The sequence below is a fragment of the Molothrus aeneus genome, chromosome 1 (assembly GCF_037042795.1).
Source record: "Molothrus aeneus isolate 106 chromosome 1, BPBGC_Maene_1.0, whole genome shotgun sequence".
NCBI lineage: Eukaryota > Metazoa > Chordata > Aves > Passeriformes > Icteridae > Molothrus > Molothrus aeneus.
This window is the reverse complement of record NC_089646.1, coordinates 116,576,016-116,594,357: the sequence shown is the minus strand read 5'-3', so window position 1 is coordinate 116,594,357 and position 18,342 is coordinate 116,576,016. Positions and strand designations below refer to the sequence as shown.

Genomic DNA, 18,342 nt, shown 5'->3' with positions numbered 1-18,342 from the left:
TACTTCTCTAACTTAAGTGTTCTTTGAATTCTTTATGCATGCCAAATAATAACCATTATAGGAGAAAGTCTCACATTGTCATGCAGCCAATATTTCTAATGCAAAACTGGAATTGTGTATGAATATGCACTCACATAGCAAAAAGGGAAATATTTTATAAGAACAGTGCATGAGTCTTAAAGACATTATTATATAAGAAAATGGCCTCTGAATCGGGTGTATTTTCTTGCTTATTCAGATATCAGCATATATTAACTCCTGACATTTGAAAAGCTTTTGTTCACAACTAATAGAATGAGAGCAGAACAGACCTTAAAAGCATCTTAAAGTAATGGAAGATTTAATAAGAAAATAATATACTTTTAGTCTAGCAAAAAATGTGAGCATATTAATAATAGATGACCAGCACTACTCAGTATGATGTAGGGATCCACGAAATGTTACAGGGCTAAGTCTCATGCTGGTGAAATGCCAGCTGGTAACCCTGATAGAGTCACTATGTATGAAAGAAAACTTCCCCTGAGGATGTCCAGTGGGTATATTCTCAACCACAACACTTTTCAGATTAGAAGAGGGTACTCATTTTTGCAGGCTTCCTAATGGTTCAGTGACTTCATCTAATGGCACCCTCTAATAGTGCTTGCACTCACCCAGCCCAGTCAGTAGCACAGCTGCCTCAGTTCCAGCTCCATCCCTCTGAGCAGTGGTGCCACTGAGTGAGGATGCCAGCACCTGCAGCTCCTGCTGCTCTCTGTGGGAGATGAGGTTACTCAGTCAGACAGAGAAGGTGCTCAGCTTTTAGCACAGTCAGACTGCTGTGCCTCTGATAGTTTATGTTCTTTAAAGTCACAGAGATTAACCCTTAAACACCAGCATAATTTATTGCTTCACTTTTAGAGGAAGAAGATTGAATGTGAGCGGGCTGCCTTGGAAATTACTCTTCTGAATAGACAGCTGGGATTAGATGTGCATTTGTCATTCAGAGAAAATGCAACAAGTAAGGTTTGCCACCCAGGAGATTTGGATTTCTTCTTGCTATTGCAGTGAATATCCTGTAATTTTTTAGCCAATTCCAGTCACCAAAAATTGGATTGACCAAATGAGTTAACAAAGTATCATAATAAGAAAACCATGAACTCACAATCCTTTTAGTACAAATTGAACAGTGCTTCTATCACCAGAAGACTTAAAACTGCCCCTTCCCTGTATACACATGGCCAGTTCCAGTATTCAGGGGATACTTGTTTATTTTCCTGTTATCCAGAATGTCCTTAAGAGACTAACTCTTGTCTTCCCCAAGTGCCTGTGGCCAGAGGTGACAACACAAGGGGGAATCCACAAAGAAGCATCCCATCAATGCAGATGTAGGTATTTGCAAGTCTCATTCTGCAGGAGAGCTAACTGTGTAGAGATCAACTCAAATCTGTCACCTCCTGAAAATAATCTTTCCAGAAGAGAATCCATGCTTACTATGTTCCTCCTGAAACAGAAAGAGATTTTTGTCTTTGCAATGCTTCTAAACCACTTTGCAAAGAGTACACAAAAAGTAAAGTGTTCTCCGAATTATGAGCAAACTTGAGTATTGAAGTGTCAGTCACATGTGGCCAATATAAAAAAGGAATAATCATAACTGTATATAGAAACATGAAGAACCACCAAGCATAAAACCAGCCTGAACTACGACTTCAGAGACTTTCTGTAGAGCGTAAAGAAAAACATTTGCATCTTTTTCTGACTCCATTATCTGTTTTACTTTGTAAGTGCTTGAGGCAGGCTGTATCTCAGACACACATCCTGTTCCAGAACCAACCTCAGCTGCAGTGTGCTTCAAATGATGTCTAAAAGGGCAAAGGCAGCCCTGAACTTGGGGCATTATTTACTTCAGCTTCTCAACAGATGAATACACACAGTGAAACCCCAGCAGTATTGGAGCCCTCCAGCATGACTGGCATGTGGACCAAGTACAGTCCAGCCCAGAAATCTCAGCAAAAACTAAGAAATTCACACAGCCAAGAATTTCATGGGTCAGATAAACCAAGAGAACCAAATACATAATAAAGCTTAAAAATAAATAATTAAATTAATACAACCCAAAGGAATATACCAGAATGTCAGTTCAGTGAGATCTTGGGTTAACCTGGACGCTCTTTTGGCCACAAGGCGCTGCACAAAAAGTTCCTCAGCTTTCAGTGCAAGTAAGTAGCACATACTGACTAAAACACTGAAACCTGGAACCTTTCATGGATACAAAATTGAAATGAAATTGTTTGATTGGGTGTCAGTACCATCCTGATGATGCTGTTTCACACCCTGCATCACCTCTGGGCAAGGCAGTACACCACACCTCAGCTGCACAGGCTACGCTTTGAAATTGAATGAATGAACATCAGTGCATTCAATTGATTACAGTTGTACAGATTAACAACTGTAACTGGTTACAATTAAAATGTAAACACGCATCTTCATGAAGTCTAACTCATAAAAAAAAATATTAGAAAAATGAGAGAAATGAAGGGCTTCATAATTCAATCCAATTTAAATAAACTTTGGCACCTTGTGGTTACTTCTGCCACAACTCAGCTTTGGCTTTCATCAAACCACTATGACTAAATTATACATTAGTAATATACAACTTAAAGTCATTCATGGCATCTAATATATTTCAAAGTATTCTCTTCTGATATTTGAATGAAGTTTGGATATAGGCTACTGCCATTCATATGTCTAATTTTTCACTGTAAATCCAGGCTTGGAAGCATTATTTCCAGTCCATCCTAACACTCCCATTCCAAGTGCTCTAAACTGCATTACAGTTGATGGCACTACTAGTTCATCTATCTGTTATCACCACATTCTGGTTCACATTTCCTTCTTTTCTGAACTAACCACACCTTTTCATAATGCTGTCCAGTCAAGATGTGAAGAACCACAAATAACTGTGGCAACTATACAACTAAAGAAAACTTATGTTGTATAGTTGCAAAACACTTAGATAAGAACATTGTACAGGGCCCATTTACAGCCAAAAGTGAATTTTAACAGTGGTGGCTGGTTTGGGGAACAGGGTCTGAATCTCACTATGACAAACAGATGAAAATCAGAATTTGGACGTTGTTCCGAAATAACTGGGAGAAGAGTTGGGAGCAAATTATTTGGCTCCAGAAAAAAAAAATTATGAATGTGAAAATGGAAATAGTGTATCATTTCACAGCTAGGCACTGGAGACAAGATTTCCTGTTGATGTAAACAGAAATGGTTTATCAGAAGAATGAGGCTGAGCACAAATCTGTGACTAACCAACATAAGAATTGGAAACAGAGGTAATTGAGAAAAATTACTCCCAAATTTGGGCATTTTTTAGGCTTCCTGAATGCCATGTTGGTGGGGACACTAAAACAGGTGTTTTACAAATTACTATAAACTAACTGACCAACTATAGTGAGTCTCACTGACTATAGTCTGATTAAAGAATCTTCAGTATCTATGGGGATCTCCATGGGAAGACATCTATCTTCAGTATTCTGAGTAGCTCCATCTGCATTAGAGGATGCAAAGGCTTTTCAGTTTCTATGATGCAAATTATTCAATCAGTAGGAGCAACAAGGCTTGTCTTCCAGTTAAAATATAAACATACTTACCTTAGTGATGTCTACTTAATTCATGAAACAAATATATATTAGACAAATTAAACACCCTGCTTTGCTTACTCTGCAATAGAAAGACACAGTAAACTTTTAGCAGGAAAAATAAACATCTCACTGGCAGAGAAAATGATATATTGTTGTGATGTCATTCCTTACTATAATGCACTACAGTTTCCAGCTTTAGAATTCTTCAGCTTTTTATTTGTTGATTGTGGAGACTAAACTTCCAGAAGAATGCTTTTCTGTGCACTCCATTTTAACAGAATTCTGTTTCCAAAATGCATTTAGAAATGAGCTTTTTTCAGTCCATCTAAGAAACTACATTTAACTGGGAGGTTTTTTGGGGGGGTTGGTTTGGTTTGGTTTTCTAGGCTGATACAGATTTACATGTCTACTTATTTCCACTGTGACTTGTGCTGAGCTTCACTTGAACGCTCCTAAGCTCCAGAAGCACTTTCCAAGGAGATTCCAGGAACTGCCAGCAGGGAAGTGAAGCTGCAGCATTCCCAGGAGAACACAGAGTATTCAAGGCTCAACCAAAGGAAAAAACTAGAGCTGGATGAGAAACATGCCAGTCATTCCAATCTCCCTACGAAGCATCATCATCATCATCATCATCCTCATCATCATCATATGATTTTGCTCCCCTGGCATTTTTTATTTAAAGGGTCTGACATAACACAGTAACTTTACGACAGAATAGTGAGAAACTGGCACAGCAGCAGCAGTATGTTAGAAAAGATAAACAAAAACCTTTTCCTTAAGATCTTATTTTCAGTGAAACCTTAGGCAGGAATTCCTCCCACACACAGAGAAAACTTTCATCTCTCTGATAAAGAGGGCTTCCACATCCCACTTTTTTTACACTCATCTAAATACACCTTTCTATACTCTTCATCCCATGCTCCCACAATCTCCTTAACTATAAAAGCATTTCAGGATCCTCTTGCTCATGCTTCATCTCCTAAAGTATTATTCTACTTTGCTATATCAGTAGTTCCTTTGGTGTGTGTCAAAACCCTCCGCAGAGAAGTCCACTGGGCTCATTGTCAAGCATATACCCTTTATATATATTTATACTTACTCTCAGCCAAAACTTCTGTACTGATGAAACTGAACACAAAAAAAAAAAAAAAAAGAGACTTGTGGAAGAGACCTATGGAAGAACTTCAATTGTATTTCTTTGCAGCATTCACTTCTGTAAGGGATATATTACTCCTGTAAGGGATATTTTTTCTGGCTGAAACTGGCTGTTGTATTAAGTAGAAAATTTTCCTTTTTCCTTTTATTTTACTGTACTACTGGCATTCACCAGGTGGAAGGGGTTCACTGCTGCCTCTGCTTGAACCTACCATTATAAAGAGCCTAAATGTAAAAGAATGACTTTCAGCAACTTTAATGAGAGCTGTAGGGCATTCAGCAACTTGTAAGAACAAATCCCAAATCACCACAGCATTAAAAAATCCATCTGAGTTGAGATTACATGCAAGATAGGGCTGTGTTTGAAGAAAGACAAGATGATAAGGAAGTATAGTAAAAAGTTAAAGGTCTAAAATAAAATCTTTTACTACCATTTCATTACCAGAGTCTTAAGCACTCTGTATGTTCCTGAGATCAGAGTAGAGTGATAATGCTTCCTACCACTGTCCTTTACAGACCTACCAAAGGCACAGATCCATAGCAAGACACAAAGACTTCAGTGGTCACACATAGAAGAAAAAAAACCAGCCCATGACACAGTAAAACCTGTCATAGTGCTGCTGGCACAGCTGTGTCAAGGAATTGCAAGTCTCACTAAGCGTAGGAGTGTCTGATCCAAAACCTGCTGGCATACCCTTTAGGAGGTATGCAATAACTGCTCATGACAGAGGAGAAGAAAGCTGTTTCATCTTAGACAAAACTGAGCTGATTCAAGATTCAAAGTGAGACACTTTGCATTTGCTACTGCCTGAATTTTGTTTTCAAGATAAATTGTACTAAATAAAAAGCAGTAGGAAATGTTCTTTCTGACCAATAGAAAAGATTACATTTACACAAAAACAATGCAATTAACATTATTTTTCATTTTAATTTAATGTCAGTTATAAAGCTTACAGAGATATCATGTCTAGTATGAGCTAAGGCAGTGGTGCAAACTTCATTGCACTATCATGCTAGCACCCCTCATAAGCTGACCTGAAGAAAACATTGGCAAAACCACCATTTTGGTCTTCATGGTGCCATGCCCACCAACCTTCACCCTTCTTGTACAACATAAAAGGTGGAAATTAGGACCATTCTCTATATTAAGATGACATTTTTATACTGAGGCTATAGCAAGACCAGTATCATTTAATATAAAGATTTCATAACGATGTTTGCCCTCATCTCACCTGCAGTGAATTTCAAAATTGGCCTAGAGGTGAAAAACTCTGTATCATGTTATCCGTTTCCCAAACCACACAGTAACTTATTACTGCTCCTTTATATTAGTCATCTAGAACCAAAAAATATGCAGTTCATTTCCCTGTACAGACAGAAATACCAGTTTTTCTGTCCCAAAATGACTACTTAGCAATTAATTATAAGACTGACTGAATGACATATATTTTGCTTCAATATTAATGAGTTCAAAAGATCTGATATACTACATTGTATCACAGCATTGTTACTTATGAAATAATAAATCTTAAGGCAATCACAGGCACTTCTCATTTACTTAAACACCAAAATTTGGCACTAACAGATACAACAGAATACTCTAATTGTTACTGCCATATCAAGCCTATTTCCACTGCACTATAAACACAACAAATTAAGAAACTAATTATTTCAAGATAACTCAAATTACTGTGTATTTTAAATACCCTCCTAACAAAGAATTGAAGAACTTTATTCCTTATGCTCTGGTAGGACCATATAACCAAAGGATAACCTAAGTTGCAAGAAGTCTTTAGAGGTCATCTGGTAAAACCTTTATTCATAGCAGAGCCAATTTTGACATCAGCTAAGCTTCAGTTAGATTAGGTTTTTGAGAGCTATGATTAGCTCAATTTGAGTTTATTCAAGGATGGAGTTTCCAAAACTTTCAAAAACATGATCCAATAATCCCACTATGACATTTTTTTCTAGTATTCAATCAGAATTTCCCCCATGTTGCATCCTGGATCCTTTGCCTCTCGGCTTCACTGAGCACATCCAAGAAGCGATCATCTTAGCAAGTATGGAACACATTCATTTACTCCAGTTCTAATCAAGTGAAGTACAAAACCTCCATTCACCTTTCTTGTACAACATCAGGGCCAATGATTGATGTGACTGGTTTGACTCTCTCTTTGGTCATCTAATCGATTAAATTCATATCATTGGGCCAAAATACAACACTTTTACCTGAAAAATTAAGGGATTGTGATTTTACAAGTTATTTGTAAATTTACCAAATTGGTCCTGAAACTAAAAGAGCCTCTTTGCACCTATAATATCCAAGTCAGATTGAAAACATGAGCTAAGATTAACTAGTCTTACAAGGTTTTATTTTAGATCCAAACTTCACAAAATTGGCAATATTTAAACACCACCTAAACAACTGCAAGTGCAATCAATCCCGTACGATCTCCAAAAAATAAGCCCTCAAATTACTCAAGTTCTGCAAGTCCTACCCAAATTCCATTTAGATCCAACAATACTATCCTGAATTCCAATGACTTTCCAAACCACAGTATTTGTTTCTTAGTCCCAAGAATGAGGTCTAGGTCAAATGTAGCAGATCTTGAAAGAGAAGCAGATCAGCAGCATAAATGAAAGTTCTTACAATAACTATTTACAAAACTTTCTGGTCTTATAGACAGGAGGAGCAGTTATGTAATTCAAAATTTTCAGTGTATTAATTGTCATTATTATCATTGAAATCTTAACTCCTTCACTTCATCACTATAAATATATTCATTAAATATTTATATTACAATTAACCGTCCCTCAGCCATAGAGCAGCCAGGAATTGCAGAATGGATGGAGTCTAAAACTAAGCAAGAGCTGCATGATTCTTCCCACAAATTTACCCAGTTCAGAAATTTCAGAGGGCTCTGAAAGTTCATGTTTCCTCAAGTTTTGAATTTCTAACTTTGGAACACTGCACAGAGGAAGTCTTACATGCAGCTTTGACAGGAGGGGATTTCACTTCTGAAGCTGAATTTCTGGTGCATGGAGAGGTTAAATCCTACAGTGTTGATGAGCTCAGAATGTGTGTTTTAGCAACAGAAAACTCCAAACAATTTCGAAAAATAAAACAAAAACACAAAGTGGAAAACAGTGTTAGTTTTTACTCTCTTGCTCCTGATGAGAGAGATCCTAAAACATATATAGAACCATATATTTTTTGGATTGCAAATATTTAACTTAAGTAGTTCTACTGGGTGCAGTGTATTACTTCTAATGTTAAGGTCAAATGCAACTATACACCCACATTACAAGTGTAAAGTGGATGTATAGTTGCAGCCTCTTAGGTATAGCCACCAACAATGGTTACATGTTTTGGGAATATCATACGAGTTATCAGAGGAAAACACCATTCCCACCTCAGCTGTTATAACAGAAAGTGCAACATCCTGCAACCAGGGCATTGTTCAGGGCTACAACCCCAGGCTTTCTCCATCCTTGCTAGTACAATAGGCACTCCCTCAACTTCCTCCTCTTTTATCAGTGGACAGATGCTTCATCTCCAGATCAATGGGATGGTGATTCTTTTATCAACATAAAAAGTGGAGCAATTTATTGGTTCAAAGATTTTACTTTCTCAAATTTATCAATTCCCTTGAATCCCTGAGCTGTTAACTGAATAACTGGTATCTGTCAGTTCTAACATACAAGCATCAGGAGTCAAAGTCATAAAGTTAGAGTATTCAGCTCTATAAAGTATTTAAATATGAGATGAAAATATATGCATGATATATACGTATATCACTTCCCCACACAACTGCTGAAATTCTATTATGTCCAGCAACAAATGACGAAACAGTATTGCCATTCTAATGGATAAAGTCTCATCTCCAAATGTAAGGATTTACACACATCAATATAATAATGTTAATGGCAACCATAAATATAAATCTTCTGAATATCGAAAGGGATTAGGCTGTTAAAATGACTGACTGCCTTCCCAAACAAACACTAGACAAAACATTAGTACATAGAAGTTGTGTCTCTACTGGAATAATTTTTCCATGTGGCCTGCTGACACTTTCATTATTTGGAAAATAACAGGTTAAGTAGGGAACAGCCTATTTTACACTAGCTATAACTGGGTAAACTATACACTTCTAAATCAGGACTTACAGAATGAACACAGTGCAGAGGAGCCCAAGGATAAACACATGAAATGAGACTGTCAAAGTCATGAAGGGACTTGGTCACACACTTTCCATCAACCATCCCTTCACCACTCTGAAAATTCCATTCACCATCCCTGTATTTAGAGTTTTTTGTGTTTATCTATATATTTCTACGTCCCAAAAACTTCCATTTATTGTAAGTGTTGAAACAACATTATCCTGCAAAGGTAGTTTCTCAGAAAAACATTTTCAAAGCAGCATGAAAGTTTTCACTGTGTGACATTTATTAACACCAATTGGATTCACACAGCTAAATCTTGCTGTAATTCATTGTCAATTTACCCCTTCCAGAATTTAATATTTTTTTGAATTTGTTTTATTTGCCAAACATTTTCATCTTTCAGTGTTTTATGGCATGGTGTCTGCAATAGGACAGGCACAATCTCTGCCAGCTGGTTTAATTTTCTAGTAGAGACAAGGCCAATGTCTCAGACTTCTAGTGGCATGAGTAAGAATTATGGCTGCAATCCAAAGGATTCATATGTCCTTATGATATATTTCCCCAATGTATACATAGCTCCTAATAATCCTAATGACATATTTATGCACAAAAAGGTACACATACACTTCATTGTTCTTTGCTCAGACACCTTTGGCAATGACATATGACAATGCTTCAGTCAGGAAGAGAAAAACAGAGAAAGATCAAGGAGGGGTGGTGGGGCAAGATGGTTGTGGGCCAGTTCTCCTTACACAAAATTTCCTTGGTTTTCAGAAGCAGAATTCACCTGAAGGGGTACAATAAAACCCTGAAAGTGACTAAGAGCTTTTCCTGAATGTGTGCCACCTACACTTCCGTCTCAATGGTTTTTTTCTATTATTTTTTTCTATGTTACACATAATGATATGGATTCCCATTTACAAATGAAGTTATTATTAAATGATAGAAGACTATTTACAGACTGTCCTTAGGATTACTGAATGAAACATTTATTGTGTTCATTATAAAAAAGTAAAAGGTATCAGCCAAAAACCTCCACTTTCATGGATTAAAGCATAACTGAAAATCACTATTATTGCCATTTTATGGCAAACATCCCCTGACAAACAGCACTGAAAATTACAAGCAAATCTTCTTGCAGTTAACACACTTAGTGGGTTAACATTAGAGAAATGGCATTTTATTCACAATAATGCAGTAACAGTTTTCCTCTTCACTTTTGCCTCAAATGTTCCTATGTTGCTGAGATAAAGAAGGCAAAAGTTAGAGAAGACTAAAGTTTTAAAGAATGAAGAAACAGTGCCTTAAAGACACTGAACAGTGCACTCTTCTTTAGAACAAGAAGCAAATCTTTTTTATGAACAGGTCTCCAGGGATTTGGCTTTTTTACTTTCCTTCTTATACAGAAGAGAATCTACATAGTACACACATGCTATGAAAGGTGTTGCCAACTGTATTTCATTAGATACTTATTTCTCAGGTAATATCTAAAGGTTAATCCTAAAGCTAAGCCTGAGCTGTTGCCCTTCTCAGACATGACCAGAATACAACTAACATAAACAACTTCTTCTTTTAAAACATGTGCCCATATCTTTCCTTTTCAAAGTTTTTCCTCAAGTCATATAAATCATCAGTACTTCTGAAATTCTACAAGTTAGCACTACAAGTGCTTGGATTTTGCAAGATTTAATCTAAATTTTGTCTACAATCACACCTCCATAAGTGGATGCAAAGTGGATGTAAAATAAATCTCAATGAGAGTAATGTCCAGGGATGCAGTTTTGCTGCATATGTTTTATATTCATCACCTCCTAAGATATTAGAAAAATATTTAAACTCTATGTGGTGTTAATTTATTCATGTATAAACTGAACACTACCACCACTGAGATCATGGACAGCCTCTGAGCTTTAAGTTCATGTGTTGTGGTTCAGGAATGATACTCCCCAATTTAGTTCTCCCACTGATACTTTCCAGATCATGCTGCCACTCTCCTCCCTCCTTCAACCCCCTCTTCCTTCCCCCTACAGGTTCCTGGAGAGGAGAATTAGAGGCACAGAAAGCAAAGATCGTGGGTTGAGAGAAGAACAATTTACTGGAAACAGCAATGAGATAAGAAAAGAAACAGCAACATCAACAATACTGATAACAAAAACATGCTAAAGAGATGGAAAATGCTCGTCCCAGCCCCACCAGACCCCAGCCATGCAGCCAAACTCCCCCTGGTTTGGAAGCAGGGCCACCCCACTGCTCTCTTCTGCTTGGGACTGGTGCCACACTACCCCAAACAGAAGGAGCCCATTTTCCCTGGAAGAGAGTCTTTTTCCTCCACACCTGGAAACGATGTGAGGTAGTATAGGATAACCTCCAGGTCCTAGCTATGTCCCCTTCAGGCTACTGCAAAAAAAAAAAATCCCATCTTGGTTGGAACCAGGACATAATATCTACTAGATTACTTCTTGAATAGAAAGACTTCCATTTTTAAATGCAAATAAATTAAAATGACAGCATTTTGCCATACAGACATTTATCAGCACCTGAAAGATGTAGATACGACAGTGGAATATCACTAGAAAACATGTAAGAACAGCAGAAAAAAACTATGCATTGAAGTAATTTTTGAAAGTTGTTATATCATCTGATAGGTCTTTTATAAAACACGACTCTTCCTGAAAGACTTTTTATTAATTTTATTAATTTCTCTAGAGATTATGGTGGCCATTCACACTTTACTTCAATTTTTATAGACTCCCAGTAATTCCACAGAATAGTAAATACAGTTATTATAATCCTCATAACTGGCAAAGAGATATATTTGAAGAAATAGGGTTTGTTTCCCCTCCCACATGCATGATGTAAATCAGGAGCAATTCTGCTGCAGTCGTTAGCCTAAAACTTATACAAAACAAGAAATAAAAAATAACAGCAATGTATACAGAACACTTTCCTTCACTCAGAGTGCAAATCATATGCCTCCTCTGTTTCTGGGCAAGGGTCTGCCGTTGAGTTACTTATACAAAGTCCATCACTCTATTCACATGTGAATAACGTCCAGGCTCACACTGGAAACAATGGAGACACACCAGTTTACACAGGCTAAGAACCTGGCACAAAGCCTTGAAAACTAAAGGGGATTTTCAAATAAATGCAATATGTACAATTACTTCTGGAGTATTACCTCTGAAACAGAAGCGATTTCAAAGTGCTGTAAGCGGAAAATGGAAAGATAGCAAAGGATTACAAATACAAACAACTCCCCCCGACACACACGCTAAATGCATTCCACTTTTCTTCTTTACAGACATACACACACAGACAAGGAACTCCGCTCATTTTAAGAGAGATCATGTGGCAAAATGATGACATTGAGTCACCAGAAAAGAGAAAAATCTTTTAAAACACTCCTGGGACCAGGGACTACCGTTAAGGGGAGAGCATTATTTTATCATCCTCCTAATGAGCCAGATGAAGGATTATTGTTGTTTGGCGGTGATTTATCTCAACAACTCTTTTCTCTGAAATAAATATGCCAACTCCACTAAACAAAGAGAAGAAGCGGCACCGTTCTGTTGTTTCAAATCCACGCTGAGGAATACTTAAGCCGAGGAAAGGAACCCCAAGAAAAGTCACGGGAGAGGGCCGGCACACGCCGCTTTAACACAGGTTACGAAAAATAGAAAAAGAAAAAGGCGGCGATCCCGGTCCTCGCATCTTCCCAGCGCGCCGGCAGCGCCCAGCAGTGTCCGGCCCCACCGCCGACCCGCGGGCAGTGACCGGGGCACCCTCAGCCTCATTCTTCTTTGGGCAGACGGGGAGAGCCCCTGCCCGGGGCCAGCGGGGACTCACCCCTTCTCAAAGAGCCGCCAGGGCGGGGAGCCGCTCTCCCTCAGGCGGGGAGCGCTGACAGCCGCCCGGGCTGGGGCGCCGCGGCAGCCGCCTCAGGTGGCCGGCCCGCTCCGTCCCCCAGCCACGGGGCCGCTCCGGTCCCCCGCCGCACGGCACCGCCAAACTCACGGGTCGGGGCGCGGGGGCGCGGGGCGGCCGCGCCGTCGGGGCGGCGGGCGCGGACAGCTCCGCGGCCGGGCCGGCGCCGCTCCGCGCCCCCGGCGGCCGTGCCCGGGGCGGGGGAGACAGCGCCCGTCCCTGCCCAGCCCCCGCGAAGGCGAAGCGTGCCCCGGCACTCACCAGCTGCAGCGAGCAGAGGAAGATCAGCGTGCAGCGTCCCGTGCAGCAGCCCATGGTGGCAGCCGGAGAGCCGCCGCCGCTGCTCGGCTTCTTCCCTCCCGCACTGGCGCGGCCCCGGAGGCGAGCCTGGGGCTCACCGCATCCGGACGGAGCGGCCGGGCGTGCGCGTATCCCCCGCCTCCTGCTGCCTCGCTCCTTTGTGGAGGGGCTTCTCTCCGGCGGCGGGAAGTAGCGCGGAGGGGTCGGCGCGGCCCCAGGGCTGGGAGCGGGCGGCAGCTGAGGCTCTGCCCGGCTCTGGCTCTGGGGAAGGGGCAGCGGCCGGGGGTGGGCGTTCGCGGACCGGGGCGGGGTGGGCAGAGGGAACGCGGGTCGGGAGGCGGGGGGCGCGGGTGGGCGTGCGAGGGAGGGCGGGAGCTGTGCGGGGTGTGAACGGGAGAGGAGCGGGGGCGGCGGCGGGCTTTTCTCAGGCGCCCTGCCGGGGGTCCCCGGGCGGGCAGTTTGCAGGGATTTTGGAGGCTCCGAGGGCAGGCTGTGCTTGTGGGGAACTTGCCGGGAGGGGCGGGGGGCTGTGCGGACAGCAGCAGCCCGGCGTGGGCCGCTTGTTGCGAGCGCCCGGGGAAAGTTCAAGGGACTCGGGCGGCCGAGGCGGGAGGGGCGGGGAGCGGCGGCCGCCGAGCGGCGGGGCGGGCCCGGAGCATCCCGGAGGGCACAGAGCAGCCCGGCGGGCCCGGAGCAGCCCGGCCGTGTGGCGGCCGGGGCAGCCCGGGGGCGGTCGCGGGCCATTGTTCGCCGCCCGCGCTGTGCCGGGGTCGGAGCAGGCTCCGGGGGCAGGGGAAGCATCCAGGATCCCGGTCCTGGGAGTACCGCTGGCAGCGGCCGGGTGCCCACAGGCGGTACCCAGTGAGCCCGTCCCCGTCCCGCCGCCCCAGCCGCGGGCAGCGAGTGTCTCGGGATGTCCCATCCCCTCCTTGTCCGCGCACCAGCCGGGCTGGGGGAAGGGGTTTCCCTTCCTGGCAGCGCCATTGTGCCAGGAGAGCCCGCCAGCTCCTGCTGCCCCTCGCGGGTGGGAACTGGGAATTGGCTCCGGGAACAGGGACTCGGCTCCTCCAGTCACCGCTCCTGGCCATGGTAAATCGCAGAGTGGTTTAGGTTGGAAAAGATCTCAGATCGTCAAGTCCAAGCGTCAATTCAGCACTGCCAAGTCCATAGCGTACGAAGAGATGGATGAACAGTGCTCTCCAGGGGCCTCTCCAGGGGCAGTTGGGAGAAGCAGGATCGGTGGAGATACTGCGCTCCCTACATCTATACCTGTCGTTTGGTCATAGACAAGTGACCTTCTGGGGCGGGATAATAAATCCGAATATACCCACCGTCTCTTAAAAATACGGCGTGGGGATAATGTGTGGATGAAGTGTTGGCTACTCTCTTTTTTCCCCTCTCCAACAAAGTATAGATAAATTAGATTATTTTTTACAGGCATGAAGGCATGCTCCACTTACCAGACAGCACTTTCCTACAGCCCGTTACCAGCTGCTGTTTAACAATGCAGAGACTTCTGCCACAAAACATTGAAGCTTGCCCTGGGGGGAGGAGGGGGAAAGAAAAACAAACAAACCCAAAAACAAAACCCAAAACTAAAACCCTATCTTCTACAAGGCATTTTAGTGAGTTACCTGATTACTGTGTCTGTGAAATACACAGTATTGTATCCTCCAAGTACATACAGCTCTTCATTTGTATATTAAATAGTAGTGACAGTAATCAAATAACTACAAGACAACCGTAAAACAATATTGTGTCAGATTAGATTTGGAAAGCTGTGTTTTGCTACCCTTTTCTTTCACCCTTTTAGGTAAGAAAACATTAAGACAGTTTTAAATACCAAACCAAAGGAGCAAAAGGAAGACAAGTAAGAAGCAGATTCTGCTCATCCAGGATGTGTTTTTGACTAGGTATGTATTTGAGGAGAACAAAATATAACCACATTGCACAGTATACAAAACTTTAATAAAACCACCTGAGATTTATATTTCTATGTATGGCTTTTAAGACAAAATTCTACCTGGGGCTAAAGTTTATTAAAGTTCTGAGAACATATATATTTGGAAGAGTGAATACCTGAAGATATGAAAGTAAACTGAAAAGATGGTAGTTACAAAAAATACAATGTTCTAGGCTCTGTGAGCTGGTAAATTTTATGGATAACTGGTTTTCTATAGAGAAGACTTAGAGAAAGCATCATCTTTCTGGCCTTCACTGAAGTATTTAGTAGACTACAAAATCTTTTTAGTTAAACCAAATAATACAGAGATTAATAGTAAAAATGGCAGGAGGGGTAAGGAACCAGAGCAATGAAATGCTAAGTGCTAGTGCTGAAGAGATTTTACTTGTACTCACCATATTCAGGCCCTGCTTTTGCATCAATGGCATGAAGTCCATAACTTTCCACTACTTATCCCCAATAATGAGGTCCATAACTTTCCACTATTTCTCCCCAAGAATAGTGCTCTTCTGAGAAGTAGCTAAATCTTATGGAATTAGGGGTGGGGAACATGATAGTTTTGGCTGCAATAGAGTTAATTTGCTTCTCAGTAGCTACAATGTGACTGTGTTCTGTATTTGCACTGCCTCAGGGTTGATAATTCAGGGATATTTTAGTCACCTCAGAGCAGGGATCACAGACCCTCAAGGCCTTTTTGTTCTCACCCCTCACCACCAACAGGGGGGCTGGCGGTGCACAAGGAGTTGGGAAGGGACACAGGTGGGACAGCTGACCCCAGCTGACCACAGGGATATTCCCTACCATATAACATCATGCTCAGCATAGAGTGCTAGGGGAAAAAGGAAGAGGGGGACATTTGGGGTGATACCATTTTTCTTCTTCCCAAGTCACAGTTACACATGACAAGGCTCAGCTTTCCTGGGGATGGTTCAGCACCTGTCTGCCCATGGGAAATAGTCAATGAATTCCTTGTCTTGCTTTGCTTGTATGCATGACTTTTGCTTTCCTTATTAAACTGTGTTCATCTCAACCCGTGAGTTTTCTCACTTTTACTCTCTGAATCTCTCCCCTATCACATCAAGGGAGGGTGGGGGAAGAGTGAGTACCTGCATGAGGCTGCATTTTCAGCTGGGGTTAAAACACAAGTGAGAGTTTTTTAGAGATTTATGAATCTCTAATATTTTTCTCTTTGTTTTCCCATGTTCCTGAAGCATTTAGTTATTTATGTCCTCTAGCTAGTAAAAATTGACTCCCCACCCCCCCCAAAAAAGGATACTTGTGATAAGAATTATCCCAGAGTATAAGGTTTCACAAATAAAAAAAATTCACAATAGAATTCTGTTGAGCATGACTTCCACATAAAATAATAAAATAACCCTGCACTGCAGCTGAAAGCATTGGACAATAAGAGAAGTATGGGAGAAAGAACCTGCATCAGAAGAAGGCTAAAAATGAATTATGGTTATGAGAAAGCATAGGATTTCTAGAACATATCAGAGAATGCAATATAAGCATAAAATCATGTACAAAGCAAATAGGAAGAATTGTATTTTACAGATTTTTCTACCCACAAATTGGGTATAGAAGCTGATAGTCAAGTAACCATAGAAAGTAATTTCCAGCTATATAATGAAGTCAGCCCTCATTCAGCACCATGCATGCCAAGTAGGTGAAAAAATGGTCTAAGTTCTAAAGAGCCCTGTGGACTCTTAATGCCCAACAAGATGTGCAGTATGGATGCAAATTCAGTGCTCTTGAAAAGAAAGCATGTCCTCAAAAGCTTTATGATATGTCCATGTACACATGGCTATACCCTCACATAAGTGTATGATTTCCTATGCTAAAGCTGTAATCGTAGGACATCAAAACTTGTGTTTCTTATCTGATTGCACTCCAAGCAGAAAACCAAGGTAGTTCACATTCATAGAAATACAGCATGACAGATAGCAATAAGAGATATTACAAGGATGTCATAGGGACTTCTAATTCCTATAGGTTTATGCCTTGTTAGATTATAATCTTCAGAATCAAAGAAAGGAAAATTTTCAGGTTGAAGAACTAAAAACATCAGTAAAAGATCACATATCAAGAGAATAAAGTGAAAATCATAGTATTTGACTGTCCTGGTAGCTCTTTAATGGCATATACTATTTGTCTAATGAGCATTTACTTGTCTGTCTCTCCTGGAGTTTTCCTCAGCCTGCACGAAATTATCCTGTCATGGACCTGGCCTTAAGGAGGTGCATTTTGTTCACTCTGCCCACTGGACTAAAGTAATAATCACAGATGACAGCAGAAACACTTTCTTCATAGTTTGACTTTTCCATTCTTCATCATGAATATTAGTTAGAGGAAATTAGCGATGAAAAAAAGTAACAGTGTCAAAGGATAATCCTAATCCTGGAAAGATTTCTGTATTTATTTAATTTTTAACACCAAGCATAGCCTTTTATGCTGGGCAGAGATTAGCCAAATGCATTTAGGGTCTGCAGAATCAGAATTTAAGAAGAGATTCTTGTGGCCTCAGATTTCACCTTTCATTTCGGCATTTGATCCAGAAAGATTGAGAATCAGAAGTTTTGTAATTGCTTTTCAAGCTTTCCCAGAATGAGGGAGGATACAGGGATCCAAACACACCTCCATAAAGCTATCAACAGGTCACACTTCAGGCAGACTTACAGTTATGATAGCTTAGAAAAACATTCCACTGTGTATTCCCCAAGCAGCCTTGAAATACCTCAAGCAAACTAGAAACCCCATGAAATTTAATACAGCTTTAAAGACAAATGAGGGTTTCAAGATATTATCAGTGTTTTTAGTAAATCCTATTTTCAATTTATCCTTCTGAAAGCAGATACACAATATAATGATCTAATTTTTCATTTCGATGTTAACACCTGCTGCTAGGAAACTGCATTCTTCATTAAAATGCAAGTACTTTATGGAATGAAAATATATGTTCATTGTGAATGGCTTTTTTTTTTTTTTATTTTAAAGAAGTGTTTTAAATGATCAGGCTCAGTGTGGGGAGCCATGGTGACACAGCCCCTCAGTGTCTGGGCAGATCCATGGGGAAAGGAATGGGGACTGATCAGTGTCAGAGACACAAGACATCAGCTCAGGCTGGGCTTGTGCCTGGGGAGGCAAAGCTGTGGGGAGCTGTAGATCAGCCCTGCTGCTGAGGCTATGCTGGGTCAGGGCCTG

The 18,342-nt window shown here is 41.3% G+C and overlaps 1 protein-coding gene and 1 long non-coding RNA gene across 4 annotated transcripts in view; one reads left to right on the top strand and one right to left on the bottom strand.

The window, feature by feature from the left end:
• NKAIN3 (sodium/potassium transporting ATPase interacting 3) overlaps window positions 1-13,453 on the bottom strand; it is a 335,352-nt gene extending 321,899 nt beyond the window's left edge. For 2 of the 3 annotated variants that reach the window (XM_066546904.1, XM_066546886.1), the window contains exon 1: window positions 13,137-13,453. In XM_066546904.1, the coding sequence (XP_066403001.1) occupies window positions 13,137-13,190 (54 nt within the window). In that variant the 5' untranslated portion in view covers window positions 13,191-13,453. The remainder of the gene's footprint in view (window positions 1-13,136) is intronic. The other variant, XM_066546896.1, reaches the window with a different exon arrangement.
• A 477-nt stretch (window positions 13,454-13,930) lies between these two features.
• Window positions 13,931-16,168, top strand: LOC136554692 (uncharacterized). The gene is made up of 2 exons (XR_010783366.1): window positions 13,931-15,088; window positions 16,026-16,168. It is a non-coding gene; the product is annotated as an uncharacterized lncRNA (long non-coding RNA).
• The last annotated feature ends 2,174 nt before the right edge of the window (window positions 16,169-18,342 follow it).